The 17,566-nt window shown below is 55.6% G+C and overlaps 1 protein-coding gene across 1 annotated transcript in view; it reads left to right on the top strand.

The window, feature by feature from the left end:
• The first annotated feature begins 670 nt into the window (after positions 1–670).
• TMEM132E (transmembrane protein 132E) overlaps positions 671–17,566 on the top strand; it is a 238,849-nt gene continuing 221,953 nt past the window's right edge. The window contains exon 1 of the mRNA XM_048824438.2: positions 671–1,397. Within this exon, the coding sequence (XP_048680395.2) occupies positions 1,343–1,397 (55 nt within the window). The 5' untranslated portion in view covers positions 671–1,342. The remainder of the gene's footprint in view (positions 1,398–17,566) is intronic.

The raw sequence follows: 17,566 nt of genomic DNA, 5'->3' as shown, positions 1-17,566 counted from the left end.
TGCGCACGGTGCATCCTGGGCACGGACAGCAGCCCCGGGGGGCCGGGCGGCGCTGAGCGGGGGGGGGGGGGCTCTCGCCTCGCGCCCTGGGCTTGCAACCGGGCTGGGATCGCAGCGCGGAGACCTGGAGCAGGAGCTGGGGGGGAGGGGGGGGAATGAGGCAGCTCCGGGGAAACCACGTGATCGGGGAAACCTGGCAGGGATGGGGGGGGGGAGCGGGGAGATGGGGGCGGCGGGGGGGGAGTCGCTCTGGCGCTGAATCGCCTCGCAGGCTCCGGAGAGCGGCTCGTCCTCGCCGTGCAGCTGCCGGAGAGAGGATCCGGGGATTGCAACTGCTGGGGGTGGGGGGAGCTTGGCCTGGCCCCTCCCTGAGCTCCCCCCCCCCGCCCCCGCCCTTTGCATTGGGGGAATCGCCGCCCCCCCTCCGCCGGCGTGTGCTGGCATCGCCTCGCCTGCACCGCACACACCAGCTGCCGCCGCGGCGGCTCCAGCCCGGGCAGCTCCGGCTCCCGCACCCCGGCCAGCCCCGCGCCCGCGGGACGGGCTGCGCCCGGGCCGGCGGCGGACCTGAGTGGGGGGGTGGGGGGGCAAGCTTTGCATTTTGCATTGCTGGAAAAGTTGGCGCGCATTGCGGGGCAGGGGGGCTGCCCGGGGGCCCAGCGCCCCCCCCCCCCCCGCCGCCCCCTGCGGAGCCCGGCGCTGTCTCCCCGCCCCGCGGCCGCGGGAGGCGCAGAGGGACCGAGGGCCGGGCGGAGAGCGGAGCTTGCCCGGCTCGCTCCGCCGGAGGCTGCTGCCCGCCCGCCTCCCCAAACTTCGTCCCGGAACTTCGCCAGGCCGGACGGATCCGTGAGCCGCGTTTGCTTCTTTCTCCTGCTGCTGCTGCTGCCGCCGGGGCGCTGGGGCAGAGTTCGCGCCCTGGCACTGGAATAAACCCCTGGAGATTTCGCTCTTCCAGCCGCGGGGGGCACCTAGCACCCTCTTAGCAGATCGGGGAGGGGGGATACAAGTGCCCGCTCCTCTCGGACCCTCCTGCCTGTGGGGGGGGTGTGAAAGTGCCCCCTTTGCCCCCCTACCGGGGACCCCCCTTTGCTGAGCGGGTCCCTCCCCTCCTGCGTTAGGGCTTTGCGCTCCCCGCGCAGCACCCTTGGGTGCCCGGGGCTCAGGGCGCCCTGCGGGGGTGGGGGTAGGTAAGAGGGAGGCGCAGGGCAGTAGCCGCCAGTGGTGCCCCCTCCCCCCCGCCCCCTTGAGCTGGGCGCCCCGGCCGGACCGCACGTGGCTGGATTTGTTTGTCCCGCACCGCGGGGGTGGATCCCGCACCTCGCCGCGCACCCCACCGACAGCCATGGCCCCGGGGCCCGCCGCCCTGCTCTGCTGCCTCGGAGCGCTGCTGGCCCACGGTAAGAGCTCGCCCGCGCGGGGACTGTGGGGTGGGGGCTCCCCCGGCCCCCTGAGCCCCACTGCACTCTTCTGTGCCTTCCTGCACCCCCTTCCCTGCAACCCCCGAGCCCCACTGCCCCCTCCACTCCTCCGAGGCATCCCTCTATGCCTCCCTGCAACCCCCAGCCCTCCCTCCCCTCCAGCCCCCCGAACCCGCTGCCCCCTCTGCTGCACCTCTCTATGCCTCCCTGCACCTCCAGACCCCCCACCCCACTGCCTCTTCCAATCCTCCGCCCCCCCTTCGCTCCCCCCCGGCCAGGGGAAGGGGCTGCTTTCATTCCGCTCTGCCTCCTTCCCCCAGCTTTGCTTGGGCTCTAGGCTGCCCCCAGCCTGTTGCCCCCGTTCCTGCCCCTCGCTCTGCCTCGTCCCATCTCCTCCTGCCCCCCAGGGAAAGGGCAAGGATTAGAGTTGAGCCCGGACAGATTGCGCTTCTAATGTGGGGCTCCCCGCGGGGGGGGGGAGAGCGGGGGGGGAGAGCTTAAAAATATATATATAAACTGTCCATGTCTCCTGCTTTCTTAATACGGCGATGGATTTAGGATAAAGATCCAAGTCTTTATCTGCTATTATCTCACAGCTTTATCCTGCAGACCAATGCAATCAAATGCACAGTCTTTGCAGCCCTGGCGGGGGCTGGTAGCTCCCTGTTCGGGGGCGGGGCAGGGGGGTGACGGATTGTTGGCTTTTGTTTGTTTGTTTGTCTGTACATCCTGTCTCTGGAGGTCTTTCCCCTCTCCCCCTCCTCCCCCTGTCTGCAGTCTTACGGAAAATGGTCACTTTCCCCGAGTTGCATTCAGATCGCTCCCTGAGCCCTGTAATGTATTGAAGTGTGGGCATGCCATGCTGTGAAGCCGTTTGCTGCCATTAGGGATTATCGACCTGCTGGGTGGTGCCCTTTTGCTGAGCAAGGTAACAGTCAGCAGAGGAGTGGCTGGCTGCACGACTGCGAGCTGCTGAACCCCCCCCCCCCCGTGTGATTTGGCAGGGATGCAATGGGTGCACCGTGCTCTGTGGGTGCAGACAGCTCCCCTCGCAAGGGCAGCTTTCGGTGTTCTCCTCGCTGCGGTTTTGGGTGGGTTATTTACTCCCCCCCCCTCCCGCGGCTCCCAGGCAGAGGTGGCAGGGCTGGATTTATCCATTAGCGCTGTTCTGCTGAGCCTGGCTAATGTGGGGCCCTGCCCGCGCCCCAGGGTACCCTAGATGTTCACTGCTGGGCTCATCGCGGTCGTTCTTTGGCCATAATCGCCCCCCCCCACACACACACACGCCCCGACTCTGATGTGTGTGGACGGAGTAACTGGAGTCCTGGCTTGCCCTGGCGCCCGCCGCACTGTGGCGTCGGTTCTGAGGAAGTGGGGTTCCGCGTTGCCTTTGCGGTGCACTTACCGTGAGCCCTGAGGCTCCTGGAGTTGCTGACTAATGGAAACGGGACTTAAACCCCCCCAGCTTTAGTGACGCTTTAGTGGAAACGCTCCCCTCCCCCCTTCTCTCTTCCACTGGAAGGCAGGGATGCTGATGATAGATAAGCAGATTTTTAAACAACTTCTTGGAATCAAGTCAATTAGTAGAAATAAACGAAGGGACTAGATGCTTTAACCAGCAGGGCTGGGTGTTCTCCACATCCTTTCCCGACAGAGCTGTAAAAATCCTTGATGTGCAGAGCAAGGGTTTATCCTGGATGCTGAGCCGCGGTAACTTTGTTTAGCATCCCTTAAGTGCCTTGAATGCTTTCCCCATTGTCTTCCAGACAAGTTGCTTGTAAGTTTTATTTCCTGGGCTGTGTTTTATTGGCTTTGATCTTTAGGAACAACAGGTAACAGTGTTTGCAATCCACGTGATTGGCAGCTGGCAGGCTTGTGTGATGGGGAAGAGGTGGTTTGGTTTTTTTTCCCCTCCTGCTTTATCAGATTTGGGTGTCTGGATAATCATTTTTCCAAAAAGTGGTGAGGACAATCACGTGTCACGTTTGTTGGTGGTTGGACGGTAGCAATTCAGAGAACCTCGTTAGAAAAGCGATGAATAATAAATTATTATGTAGGATTAAAAGGCGCCGAATGGAAGCGACATATTCCCTGCTCTTTACCCACGTTTCCAGTCAGCACGCTGTCTCTTTCCCTTGATAGCGAGCAGATGGTGAGTTAGAACCGATGACCCGAAAACAGGGGCCAGAACTTCAGCTGTGGGCAGGTAATAAGGAAAGTGGAACCAGCACATATTGGCGATGCTAATTAATGTCTGTGGCAGTGATTGTGAAGATGGGGAAAGTGGTGTTGGGTAATTAATCTACCTTGAAATTTGAAGCTGGAATTGTGGTCTGATTTCCCATGCTCCTTCTTCAGTGAGATGCGTCTTGTAGAAGAAGGAGTGTTGTTTTTATTATTATTATTTCATATAGAGAGATCGTGGAAAACCCAAGCCAAATCCTCTGTTGGTGTAGATCGGTGCCATTCCACTGAAGTCAGTGCAGCTGTGCCAGTTTACGCCAGCAGAGAATTTGGCCTCCAGTCTGTAACTCTGAGGAGCAGGCTGCTAAATGCACGCGTTCATTAGATATTAATCTACTTGATAGGGAGGGGGACGTGTGGGGAAAAGGACTTCTTCCCCATCCCATTCAAGGTTGCATTGTGTCATGTTATGTGAGCACAAGTGCCAGGAGCTGGGGGGGCTTAGTATCTCTCAGGCATGAGCCCAGGGAAATCAGTTGGAAAGTCACCATTTGTCTTCGGAGTCAGACCCCGGCAGAGCACAGGTTACCATGGCTATCACTGAGCCTGGCCTGCACCCCTTCCACAAGCAAATAAAGATCAGGTCACAGCGCTGCTTCCCAGCTTTAGGTGTTTATATTTTGACAAAAGTTCATACCAACAGAAATCCCACCCCCCCCGGCCTGGTTTTCCCCAAGTCCCTGGTGCAAGCACTGGAGAGCCAGAAAGTCAAACTGATTAGAAACAGTGAGTGAAATCCCCCCCCTCCAGTTCCTCAGGCCAAACCCTGTGAAGGGCAAGGTAAACAAACAGCATAAAAGGTGAAAAATGACGTCAGTGTTTTAAGATCCACAGGGGTTCTTTCTACCTGAGGTCAGGAATTTCAGTGGTGAGTCTGTCTATATTTAATGTCTCTTCGTATCTGAGCAGCATAATAATAAATAATAAGCTTTAGCTGATCTATCTGTGTATCTGTCAGCACCCGACTCTGCAGTATCTGAACATCTAGACAATCAAAATGTGGGGCTTTCAGCCAACCTCTTTGCCCCCTAAAATGTCACACAGTAAAAGCAGGGAGTTGGGGACATTAGAACTAGGCAATACCATTCAACTCTGACGTGCTATGCTGGAAAGTGAAGTGGGGGGCAGGTCCCACATGTAGGAGCTGAGGACATGGGATGGGATACAGAGCTAAGCATCCCTGCTCGAGGGAGGGAATAGAGGAAGGGACACGTATGCACAGTGTCTCTAGCCTGCAGTGATCAGGGGCCATGGTTGATCTGTCTGGAGGGCAGAGTCTTTTTGTAACCCTTGCTAGGCAAGTCCTGGAATGGCCCTTGATGCGGGGGAGTCTGCAGTTCCTTCTGGACGGTATGCCCGGCAGCAGATGAGGGTGTGATGCTCTGATGCCGGGAAATCCAGCTGCCAGCATTGATACGCCATGGAGGTCTTCACGCTGCATCCCTAGAGCAATCGGTCTCAATGGGGGGCTAGCTGTAGATCGGATCCTGTCCCCCAGGGTTCAGCCTTGCCAAGCTGTCGTGAAGGCTCCCCAGCCTGGGTGTTGACCCTACTTACCGGCCAGTGATGGGAAACGAGCCTGCGATGTTTTAAGAGCCTGTTAAAAGTGCTCATCCCAGGTGTGTAGGCTGGGAGGATTTTCCAAGCCGCACCTGAGCCTTAAGCCTTCTGCCCCCGACTTTCATTACCAGACAGCATTGCGCCTCCTTCACCTCTGTGCAGCCCAGCCTCCTTCCAAGAGGGTGCAGCGAACTCCCTGCTACTTTGCAGAGGTAACCAGACATGCTGACAGACAGGTGCATGAAGCACACCTATTTGTCCAGCAACTCCTCACTCGTAGAGCCTGCTCTGGGCCCCTCCAGAGATCCCCATCCACTTCACCAGACTTTGAATCCGGCCTTCAGTGACTTGCAATACGTCAGAAGCTTCTGGGGTCGGATCCTGCAGCAGTGGGAGGTGTGCCATGCGCAGGATCAGGGCCCACCTGCTGTCGAGAGTGCTGAGCTTCCTTGTGAGTCACTGCCCCGTCGTGCTCTGTCCTCTGATGGACGCATGAAGGTCTCAGTACCTGCACTGGCTTTTGGCTTCCGGAGAGCTGGGGAATGCAGGTGCTGAAAGCTCATAATTTATAAGCCCTTTCTCGCCAATTACTTGGATTTGCTGCCAAGGTCAGTTTGCCGCTAATCAGGGCCCTTCTCCTCTGTTCCTTTTTTAATTTAGTGCCTTAGTAACAACTTGACACCCTCCACCCCCCCCCCCACCCCTTTCCTATTCTGCAGCCTTTGAACAATTTGGCTTTGATAAGCAAATGGGCTGTTTTGAGACTGGCTTTTGCAAATGTCTTACCACAGAGCCAGCAGCCCTGGAGACCCTGAGTAAGGTCAGCTCTTTGTGTCTCCATCCAGAACAAGGGTTTGGAGCGAGGCCATGTGGGTGTGAACCCCGGAGGTGCGGGAGTCGGAGGGGTAAAGCTGCCCGAGTCATTTACACTGGAAAGGAAGCTGAAAAGCCCGGGAAAGCCTTGTTCACTGGGGAGCTGTAGGAATCCTGGAAGGTGTCGTTGGCTTGGCAGGCACTTGGCAGGATTGGGGCACGACTCAAGGAGAACATGGACCTCAAAAGGGCACAGAGATGAGTTGTCTCAAAGGGTGTGGAACCCCTTGAACGTGTGATGAGGTCACTGGTGACCTGGCCTTTCCATTGACTAATACTTTGCACTGACATGGAAGGGAGCGTTGGACTGGGAGTGAGGACTCTTTTCCCATCTGCCAGTGACTCACAGCATGACCAGTCACTTGGCGGTTGTGTGCCTCAGTTTCCCCCTTGGTAATATCTACCCACCTCTGGAGAAAGCCTGAGATGAAAGGCGCAGGATGCAGCCGAAGTATGCCTAGAGCCTGACCTGTAGCTAAACGCAGCCCAGTGTTTCGGCTTCTGTTAATGCCACTTACCTGCCCTTCTGAGAGCAAATAAATGATAAACTATTTAAGGTTGCTGCAGTAACATGAAAGATAACTAATTAGAGCAAAGTGATTCCAGCATAATACATACTCTGCCCACGTTTGGCTCCTGCCTTTGCATTGCAGCTCCATTGTGTCTGGGGCCCTCTGGCGGAGGTTTCATTCGTGTTTCATAGACTCCGTATTGATCACGGCTCCGGCGTCAATCGATGGAGCCAGATGCATGAAATCTGCTTAGTGCCAGATGGGGTGGGGTCTGCCATGGGGGGCACCCTTCATCCCCAGCAGTCTCCTCCTCCTGCTTCACTGGGGCTGGGGGTTGGGAGGAGGGGAGAAGGTCCGGCTGGGGTGCATTAAATGCTCCACCCTTTACTTCATTATCTGTTAGCTTGGCGGGCAGAGGCTATCCAAGTATGGGAAGTCAGCAGCCTGATGGAGAGCAGACGGGACTCTCCCCCTCTAGGAATGGGGGACGGGGACGGTGGCTGTGACCCCCTCCCCTCCCGGGCTGTTGGAAGAGCAGTAGCTCCCCCAGGTGGAGGGCCCTTGCTCTGACCCTGCTCCCCCACTCCTCCGCCCCATGTTCTTCTGCCTGGGGTGTTGGCCGATCTCTTTGATCTCCCCTCTCATGACCCAGTCGCGCTGTGTGGGGAGGGTGTGGGCCCAGTGCCAGAGTGGATTGGATGTCGACCTAGCCCTGGCTCGAATTCACTCCGTCTGCCTGAAGTGAATTGGGCCCTGGATTGCAGTGCCGATGTGAGCACACAGGCAGCAGCAGGCCTGGCAGACCGTCCCAGGGGAGGTTAAAGACCCTGCCACAAACTGGGGAATCCCCCGTGGCTGCCAGTTCTGGGGGCCTCGTAAACCAGCTCTGCTTGTCATCAGTTATCCACAGATTCCCACGCCCGGGGCCACTGTGGCCGCACCGTCCCAGCAAGCTGCTACGGGGCTGGGTGTGTGGGGAGGTGTTGGGTTTGATTCCTTATTTGCAACCCCGGGGCCTCATCAAAAGCCCAGCAGTGCCACTGGGCTTCGAATCGGTTGCGGGGCTGGGGCGTAGCTCCGGTCCTGGCTTTGATCTCGCAGGGTGATGGTGTGGCCTGCGTGAAATAACCTGACCTGCTGGGTTTATCAAGCGGGAGCATCGTAAAGCAGGGGCTGTCAGTGGCCTGTGCTCTCCTCGACCGGAAACACAGCCGCGGTCTTTCAACCCTGCCGCTTGCCTTTAAAATATTACGCGTCCCTCCTCTCTACTTCAGGTTCCTGCCTCCCGAGAGCGTTTCGGAGCAGGGGAGCTGATTTAGAGCCTGGCCCGTTGGAAAAGGGGAGAGAGAATTGCATGGAGGTTGTTTGTAGGAGTCATTGGCTGGGAAAATGACCCTTTTCCTCTTCCAGACGCTAAGAGCGGACGGTGCTTCTGGCTGCATGGAGCAGCACCGTGAATTTTTAAGACCAGTAGATGGAGATGTGCTATAAACTTGGTGGCCGGCTGCTGAAATCAGCTTGATTTTTTCTTTTTTCTATATTGATACCATCCCAGCAGATAATCTTTAGAAGCTGACAGTTTAGCATCAGTTACAACACTAGGCAGAAATCTCCTCCTCTGTGCACATCCAGCCTCCGTTCTGCTGAAAGTTTCCAACCCCAGAAAGCCGGATGGATTCAGGTTAGGTGGCTGGATCAGAGCCGTCGACAGCACGTCTGAGCGATGAATGCCCTTGGAAACCTACGGCCATGTGCCGGTTCCCATTGACCCTGGAGGGCTGATCCATCCATGCAGGGCAAAACAGCCCTTGCCCCCCATTCCCCCATTCCGTTCAGCTGAAGGAGCTTCTCTGTTAGCCAGTAGCACTAGTAGGCTTTTATCCTGTCATGTGGATCAGTCACTAGGCAGGGACAAAGACTGTGCCAGTGTGGCTTACACAGGCCCAGTTTGATTGACTCTCTGGTGGCTCCAGTGGGTGCTGGATCAGAGCCGTTGACAGCACGTCTGAGTGATGAATGCCCTTGGAAACCTACGGCCCTGTGCCGGTTCCCATTGACCCTGGAGGGCTGATCCATCCACTCAGGGCAAAACAGCCCTTGCCCCCCATTCCCTGATCAGTGCTGGAAGGAACTGTGGGCAAGGGAGATGGGAGCAGTTTTCAGGTCTCAGCTGGTGAGCAAACCCCTGAGACCTGGTGCTGGCCAGGCCAGGGGACGGGCAGGTTAGCCAGATGTGGGGTGGGGGTTGGTTCAGTGGACAGGGCTGGACCATGTGGAGCTTTGCAGGGCAGCCACAGGAGGCCCGTCTAGATAAGGGAGGGTGTGGAGGGATGTGTGGCGTGTGGGAAGGATCCTAGTTGGGGGTGGATTGGAAGGAGGTGGGGGAGGGCGCTGGGCTGGCCGGGAGTGGGGGAGCAGCTCCATACCTGAGCGAGGGGAGTGGGAGGCATGGAGAACAAGACGGAACGGGGGAAGAGAAGGTGGGGGATACAGGCGGCGTCTGGGGTACATGGGGAGCCTAGAGAATAAGAGTCACCTATCCTGATGGCCGACACATGGAGACAGGGGCCCGTTCGCTGGTGTTAAAGGATGGATTGATCACGTGTTCATGTAAGCCAGGGAGGTGATTGGCGTGTGCTGGGGTGTGCGTGCACATACCTTGTGTGTGTCCATGCGTGCGTGTGCGCACTGGGGCTGGAGTAGGGCAAGAGGGGGACGGTGGGTCAGCCTCCCACACCGCAGCTCAGAGGCGGCCCGTACTGTCCCAGGTACAGAAGGTCCGGAGGAGGGAGCGGCCAGGTGAAGGGTGGGTTCTGTGAGAGCGCACCTGGGTTTGGTTGGGGCGGGCTCAGCTCGTCAGAGAAACTGGGGGTGTTGCAGGCAGTGGGGGGGCCTGGGAAGACTGTCAGGGACTGTGCCATGTAGGAGGAGGCCCCCAGGATGGCATTCTCTCCCACAGCGGGTGTGTCCCTGCACCACTCCCAACCCCACAGCCTTGAAAATCCCTCCGATCTCCCGGAGCTTGGGCCCAAATTGACCAGTGGCAGGTGCGCAGTGGTGTTTCTGTCTCTGCAGGGAGGCGCCGGGCCAGCTGGCAGGACGTCCCCTCCATGCCCTCAGCCGCGGGAAGATCGCTGCGCTCTGCAGGGCAGAGAGCTCTCGGTGGAGCGGGCACACGCGAGGCCCTTGGAGGGGACCAATTCCCTGCTCCCCTTTGGCGTAAATCAGGAGGGACCCCACCAAAACCAGGGAGCGATGCTGGGGAGGGGAAGAGGGAAGCATGTGCGAGATCATTGATGTCCACCGTGGAGAGCGGGGTCACTGGGTAGAACACAGGGTCCCGAAGCATTGACGGGCAGCCAGCGAGTGGCGCTCAGCACGGGGTGAGCTCCCCGGAGGCAGCTCCTCTCTCCCTGGGACGGGAGTGGGTGGGATCGTACCTGTGGGGGACAGCATGGCTGGAGTGTGTTCTTGGCTCAGCTGCGCTGGTACGGGGGTGTCCTGCAGCCAGAGTCCACTGGGGGGATTGCGGTTGACTCAGCCAGAATTTCCAGTGGTGGATTCTGGCCTGGTTCTCATATCCTGCCCATCACCATTGTATCTGAGCGCCTCGCCTAGGCAGTGCATAACAGCACAACACCCTTGAGGGTAGGGCACAGAGAATTTACCCACCTTTGGCACCCAGCCCCTTGCACCCTGTGCACTCTGCCCCATCTTTGTGCACCCCATATCAGTGGTGGGGGGCGGCTAGCTGCAGTCGGGCTCTATAGCTATAGGAATTGCTTTGTCCACCACTGAAATGCAGCTGCCTCTGGAGTGGAGCATGGCAGCTGTGTCACAGCGCACAGCAACACTTCTGGGGAGTTGAGAGCAGGCAGTTAGGACAAGCCCACTGGAGCTGCTAGGGGGCATTTAAGGAAGGGCAGATTGAATCAGATGGGTTGGAATTTGGCCAGGACACGGGAGCTGGCCCCCTAACTGGTGCAGAGAGCCCCTGGCATTCCACGCAGATCAGATGGGGACTGGAATGAACAAAGCTCCCCGCCCACCCCTTGTTAAACGGCAAGGTTGACAGGTGGCTGATCCTGCCCTAATCCAACCCTATGGCCACGGGGGATCTGGTTATTTCACTCCCAGTGATTAGCCCCAAGGCGCCCCCTCCAGGTGGGGCTGGGGAATGGAGGGCTAGTGATGACAGACCAGCAAACATGCAAGCCAGTTACTGCTGCTTCTCACCAGCCCTTACCTTGTGAGGAGCCAGGTACCTTGGGCCGGGTGGGTTTGGCTCCGGGGCGGGTAGTGCCCCCCGAACAGTTGGCGGGTGACCCCGCTGAGTGTGGGATGCTGGCTCTGTGACTGTGTCCTCGTGGGCCTGTTGAGTCAGCCAGCAGGGCCGGTGGGGGTGGGGGTGGGGGTGGGGGCGAGCCGTCTCTGCCCACTGCAGGGGGCATTGAAAGCCAGTGCTGCAGCTCCAGCAGCTGGAGGATGCCTGCGGGGAGCCAGGCTTTGTAAGGATGCAGCATGGGATCACCCCCAGCCCCGGGCGGCAGTGGGAAGGAGCAGGGTCACAACCCCCCTCCCTCTGGGCTGGCTTGATGCAGCTGGTGACACTCACATCTCCCCTCTTGGCACTCACAGGGTACTAGCTCCCTGCTGTGCAGGGTGGCATTGGGGTTGGGGATTCTCCCTGACTCCCTGGCACCCATGTGGGGGGTCACAGTGTTACCCATCGACAGCAAATGCCATCTAGCTATTTATTAGGTGTATTATGGTAGCACCCCGAACAGCCTCAGTCATGGACCAGCACCCCGCTGTAATGGGCATTGTACATTGTTTATTAGGTGTGTTACGGTAGCCCGTAACATCACTAATCGTGGACCAGCACGAAATTGTGCTAGGCGCTGTACTTTATTTATTAGGTGTATTACAATAGCACTGAACAGCCGCAGTCATGGCCAAGCACCTCATTTTGCGAGGTGCTGCATTAACCCAGAACAAAGAGTCCCTGCCCCAGAGATCTTACAGCCCCCCTACCCCTCCCTACTCAGCCTGATTCTCCTCTGAACGCCACCATTGCTCCATCAGCCCTTGTGAGGCTGCTCCTGCTTTGCGTCCGCTCACGGGCGAGGGATGGGCCCTCCCCCATTGCCCTAGTGGGGGCCTGGCGGCTGCACAGCCCCAATGCCGCCCGCCTCCGCGTCGCCCAGAGGGGTTCAGAGCGACTCGGCGCAGAGAGCCCTGCCGGCGGAATGGTTTCATTAGCAGGGGAAGCGGCCCGTGAAAGAGACGTGCTTTCCAATCCCGACATTTCAAACAAGTGGAGGGATTTTAATAGGAGATTAATGATCCCCCTCCCAAGCGCGGCTGTATTACCTTCTTAATGTTCCGATTGACAAAACAAACCCAGAGTGCCACTCCTCCCCAGGCTACTAATTAATAACGGTAACGAAGCTGCTCTGCAAAGGGCTGGGAGGACTTGGGCTTCCCCGCTCCTGTGTCTCAGGTACCCCCCCGAGGCACACATGGGATAAGCCCTACAGCCAGTGAGAGGTGAGAAGCGTCAGCGTATGTGCGGAAAGCGCTCGGAGACCTTGGAATGAAAGAGGTTAATTCCTGGGCATGCACTTTCAGTGCTGTCCCGCATCAAGTGGGTGTTCTTATTCTCATGTTACAGATGGGGAAACTGAGGCACAGAGGGGTTCAGTGACTTGCCCACAGTCATCCAGCAGGTCAGTAGCAGAGCAGGGAATAGATGTTCAGAGTCTCAGCCCATCCTGGTGTGCTGGACCGTACTGCCTCTGCATCTCCTCCTTTTAGTTGTATATTTGTAGAGACTGGGAATGGGACAGTTGGTTTCACTTGGACATCACTGGGCTGGCTCTGTGCTGGTACTTACCCTGTGGAGGGGAGGGGAGAGGGATCCACGTGAGGTGAATGGGGTGGGAGGGGATCCACACAACAGCAAATGGGGAGAGAGGGAGATCCAGATGCTGGCGAATGGGAGGAGAGAACTGAGTCTCTATTAACATAACATGGGATAAGAGGGAAGGTCTTCTTATGGAACAGTAACTGGTTAAAAGATAGAAAACAAAGGGTAGGACTAAATGGTCAGTTTTCAGGATGGAGAGAGAGATGAATAGTGGTGTCCCCCAGGGGTCTGTACTGGGACCATTGAGGTTCAACATATTCATAAATGACCTGGAAAAAGGGGTAAACAGTGAGGTGCCAAAATTTGCAGATGATACAAAATTACAAGGACTGTCAATGAATCTCAGTTAACTCAAGCGATTAACACAGAACAAAGTCACTAAATTAAAAAAATAGTTACAATTAATCGCAGTTTTCATTGCACTGTTAAACAATAATCGAATACCAGTTTACATTTATTATACATATTTTTTGATGTTTTCTACATTTTCAAATGTAATGATTTCAATTGCAACACAAAATGCAAAGTGTGCAGTGCTCATTTTCTATTTATTTCTGGTGACAAATATTTGCACTGTGAAAAAGGTAAACAACAGAAATAATATTCTTCAGTTCACCTCATACAAGTACTGCAGTGCGATCTCTTTATCGTGAAAGCGTAACTTACAAATGTAGAATTATGTACAAAAATAACTGGACTCAAACATAAAACAATGTAAAACTTTAGAGCCTAGAAAGTCCACTCAGTCCTACTTCTTGTTCAGCCAATCGCTCAGACAAACAAGTTTGTTTACATTTACGGGGGATAATGCTGCCCGCTTCTTATTTATAAAGTCACCTGAAAATGAGAACAGGCACCACTGTAGAGGGCATTGCAAGGTATTTACAGGCCAGATCTGCTAAGCATTCGTATGCCCCTTCATGCTTCACCCACCATTCCAGAGGACATGCTTCCATGCTAAATTTAAATTGGTATTCTGTTATTGTTTAGCCGTGTGATTAATTGCAACTATTTTTTAAATTTAATTGCAATTATTTTTTTAATTATTTGACAGCCCAAAAAATTACTCAAGATAGTTAAGTCCAAAGCTGACTGTGAAAAGTTACAAAAGGATCTCATCCAACTGGGCGACAAAATGGCAGATGAAATTCAATGTTCATAAATGCAAAGTAATGCACATTGGAAAACATCATCCCAACTCTACATATAAAGTGCTGGGGTCTAAATTAGCGGTTACCGCTCAGCAGAGAGAGCTTGGAGTCACTGTGGATCGTTCTCTGAAAACAGCCACTCAATGTGCAGCATTAGTCAAAAAAGCGAACAATGTGACTTGCGAACATTAGGAATGGGATAGCTAATAGGACAGAAAATATCCTAATGCCGCTATATAAATCCGTGGTACAGCCACACCTTCAATCCTGTGTGTCGTTCTGGTCGCCCATCTCAGAAAAGATATATAATTATAAACTGGAAAAGGTACAGGGAAGGGCAACCAAAATGATTCAGGGTCTGGAACGGCTTCTGTATGGGGCAAGATTAAATGACTGGGACTGTTCAGTGTGGAAAAGAGACGACTGAGAGGGGATAGGGCAGAGGGCTATAAAATCATGACTGGTGTGAAGAAAGTGAACAGAGAAGTGTTATTTACCCTTTCACATAACAAGAACTAGGGGTCACCCCATGAAACGAACAGGCAGCCCGTTTAAAACAAGCAAAACGAAGTATTTCTTCACACAACGCACAGTCAACCTGTGGAACTCCTTGCAGGGGAGATTGTGAAGGCCAAGACTATAACAGGGTTAAAAAGTGAACTAGATCAGTTCCTGGAGGACAGGTCCATCAATGGCTATTAGCCAAATGGTCAGGGACGCAACCCCATGCTCTGGGTGTCCCTAGACCTCTCTGACTGCCAGAAGCTGGGCCTGGACGACAGGGGATGGACCACTCAGTAAATTGCCCTGTTCTGTTCATTCTCTTTGAAGCCCCTGGCACTGCCCACTGTCAGAAGACAGGACACTGGGCTAGATGGACCATTGGTCTGACCCAGCCTGGCCGTTCTTATGGAACATGGCCCCCCGCCAGCCCGCAGGACCCCATTAGCAATGAGGGAGGCAATGCTGGGCTGGGGAAGGGCTCTCCAGGATGGGGAAGCCGGGGGGTGCTCCCCTACAGCAGCAGAGCTCTCTGCTTTCCAGCCCGCACCTTCCTGGGCAGATGCGGCTCTTTCGGTTTATTTTTCCCCGGGCGGTGCAGCCAGCCCCGCGGTGAAACATGCCGTTAAGCAGGAGGGAGCAGCGCGGGGTGCGGGGGACACCATGGTCTCCCAGCCAGTGCACGTAACCAGCTGTTGGGAGCATACAGCGCTCCCGTCCTTTGCCCAGCCCTCTGGTTTCCCCATTGAGATGCTAATGGTCGGGCGGAGGCAGGCTGGGTTTTGTCATTAGCGTCTACAGACCAGCATCCTCTTTCCGTGTCCCCTTTGCAGTTCTCTGCTCTCTGGCAGGGGACAGGTGCTCACTACCTGTGAGCTGCCAGGTGCCCGCTGCAGCGTGGCATCTTGTCGCTTCCCATGTCCCTTTGTACTTGTAGCAGCCGATTCCACCCGTGAATCACTCCCCACAGGACAGGGGGGCACTTGCCCTGCAGAGAGCTGGACGTACCCACCAGACAGCTGGGGACGCTTGTGCAAACGTGACGGGGGCCGGTCTGGTGGGATGGAAGCATTGTCTGGGTTCAGCAGGGCGATGGGCTCCTCGGGCGCTGTTACCGAACAGCTGGGCAAAAGGCCTGATGGCACTGCATGGGTCAGCACTTGCTTGTGGGTGGGAGACGGCACGGCGCGATTGGACCGCTCGTGCTGACATGACTCCATGGGTTGCAGGGGAGTTACTCCTGGTTCTCCCCAGCGCCAGGCAGGCCCATTCACTTTACCATGTGTTGTGTTACCAGGCGCTGCTCAAGCCCAGCGAGAGACAGGCCCTGCCTTGCAGAGGTCGCAGTGTAGGGGAAAGGAGTCGCCCTGGGGTAGGCCAGCCCTGCACCGGGGAGGAAGGGCTGTCCTTCACCGTCACCTCCTGTTGGTGCCTCAGCACAAGCTTCCCTCCAAAGCCGACTGTCCTGTTCCCTTCTAGGCCCGCACTCCCCATGGGAGAGCGCAGCCCCAAAATGGCATGAGCAACCCCGGGGCTTAGAGTCCTTCCTCTTGCTTGGCTCCCCTTCCTGTTCCAGCAGAGTGGGGGGCAGACAAAGGGGCAGCTCTGCTCATGTCAGAGCACCAGCAAGGCCAGGGAGGGAGAGCCTTTATCCCGCTGCGATTGGCTGGGCAGACGGGTAGGTCGAGGGGCATATTGTACAATGGATGGATCGGTAGCTAGGCTGGGGAGAGTGCAATAGATGGATAGATAAGAGCTGGACGGATGGATGGATAGATAGCTGGATGGGGGAATACGATGGGTGGGTGGATGGATGGATGGACAGATGGAAGAGCGCATCTGGGCTCAGGGGCCACTCGGCTATCCAAAGAGCTTCCTGTCCATCAGGCTCAGAGCCGGCCCCCCCGCTTCTGTTAACCCCCTTGGCTCAGCCGGCAGCTTGGCAGTGCCAGGGAGAGGCCTCCTCAGGCTGCCATCTCTGATGCTCCCCTTTGTGTGAGAGCGGCAGAAATTCCTGACTGGCACTTGCCCAGGCCGCTGCCCATCCCGGTGCCATGCACTGCAGAGTAATTATCAGCCAGGTGGGAGGACAGGGCTGGGCTGGAGCAATTCCTCTGCTGCATGGATCCTGCTTGGGGTACCAATAAGGAAGTGCCTTTCATCTCTTATCCCCCCACCTCCATGCTCATTTTAATTTGCCTGGGTTGTTATGCTGGACACAGGAAAACCCTGCCTCTCTCTGCTCTGCCAAGCCAGCTGGGTGAAGGCTGGGCGGGGAAGCATTTAAGGGAAGGAGAAGATCACAGGAATGAGAAGCAGTGTGTTCGAAATACGCCAGGAGATGATTTTGTCCCGAGAGCCTTGAATCCTAATGCAGGTTTAAACTCTAGGCTGAATTGTTGCTTGCCACTGGGTTCATTTTTGCATCCTAGCAACAAGTAGGCCCTTTTAAAGATAAAGTGCACATCAGACCAGTGTGTTTGTTCCCTATGAATTTAAAGATGCGTTAGGCTCCTTGATTTCCTCTGCAGGAATGATGTTCTTATGAGTGTGTGCAGGCGTTCCTGTCCCTGACAAGCATGCAAAGCTGATCTGTCCACGGCCGAGTTCTCAGAACAGTAATGTTCTTCTCTCTCTATTGAGCCCTGATGTATTAGAAGGTAAAACTCCTGTGAAAGGAATGCTAGTTATGTTCAAAGCCGGCCGGCAACGCAGTTGACCGCCACCAGGCTGTACGGTGATTCATCTCAGAGACATCTCATTAATTTAGCACATGCTGCCTGAAAGGAAGAGAGCGCTGGCCACCCAAACTGTTCACACAAATAAAATCCATAATGGATGCCACTCACCTTTCCGAGGCGGCTTTGCCTTCCCCTCCCCTCTGGTCTGAAATGTGCGTGGATCTAGGTGAGTAAGCAAATGAGCGTGCGCACACCCACGTGCACACTGTGACACATCTATAATCATACAGTGCATCACTCTGGTCCTAGGAGCTCGGCAAAGTTCACCTCCGCTAATTAAAGGTGACATGCTAAACAATTGGGTTTGAGCTCTTTTTTTTTCCTCTTCTTTATGGTGGATAAAGAAAAGCATGAAAAGGCTTTTTAAAAAATGGTTTCTTTCTTCTTTTTCACTTTAGACATACCCAGTCTTAGCTTCCCTGTTTCTGCTGGTGGTCTCCAGAGGGAGTTTTCTAACCTCTCAAACCAAAGGAGCAGGAGCACTGAATATTTAGCAAAGAGAGTCTTTCTCCCTCCTGTATGTTTGGCATTTGAGTGAAATGGGTGCCAATCATAGAAGATCAGGGTTGGAAGGGACCTCGGGAGGTCATCTAGTCCAACCCCCTGCTCAAAGCAGGACCAATCCCCAATTTTTGCC

Source organism: Caretta caretta, chromosome 17, assembly GCF_965140235.1.
Source record: "Caretta caretta isolate rCarCar2 chromosome 17, rCarCar1.hap1, whole genome shotgun sequence".
In the NCBI taxonomy this organism is placed as follows: domain Eukaryota; kingdom Metazoa; phylum Chordata; order Testudines; family Cheloniidae; genus Caretta; species Caretta caretta.
This window is presented reverse-complemented; position numbering and strand designations above follow the sequence as displayed.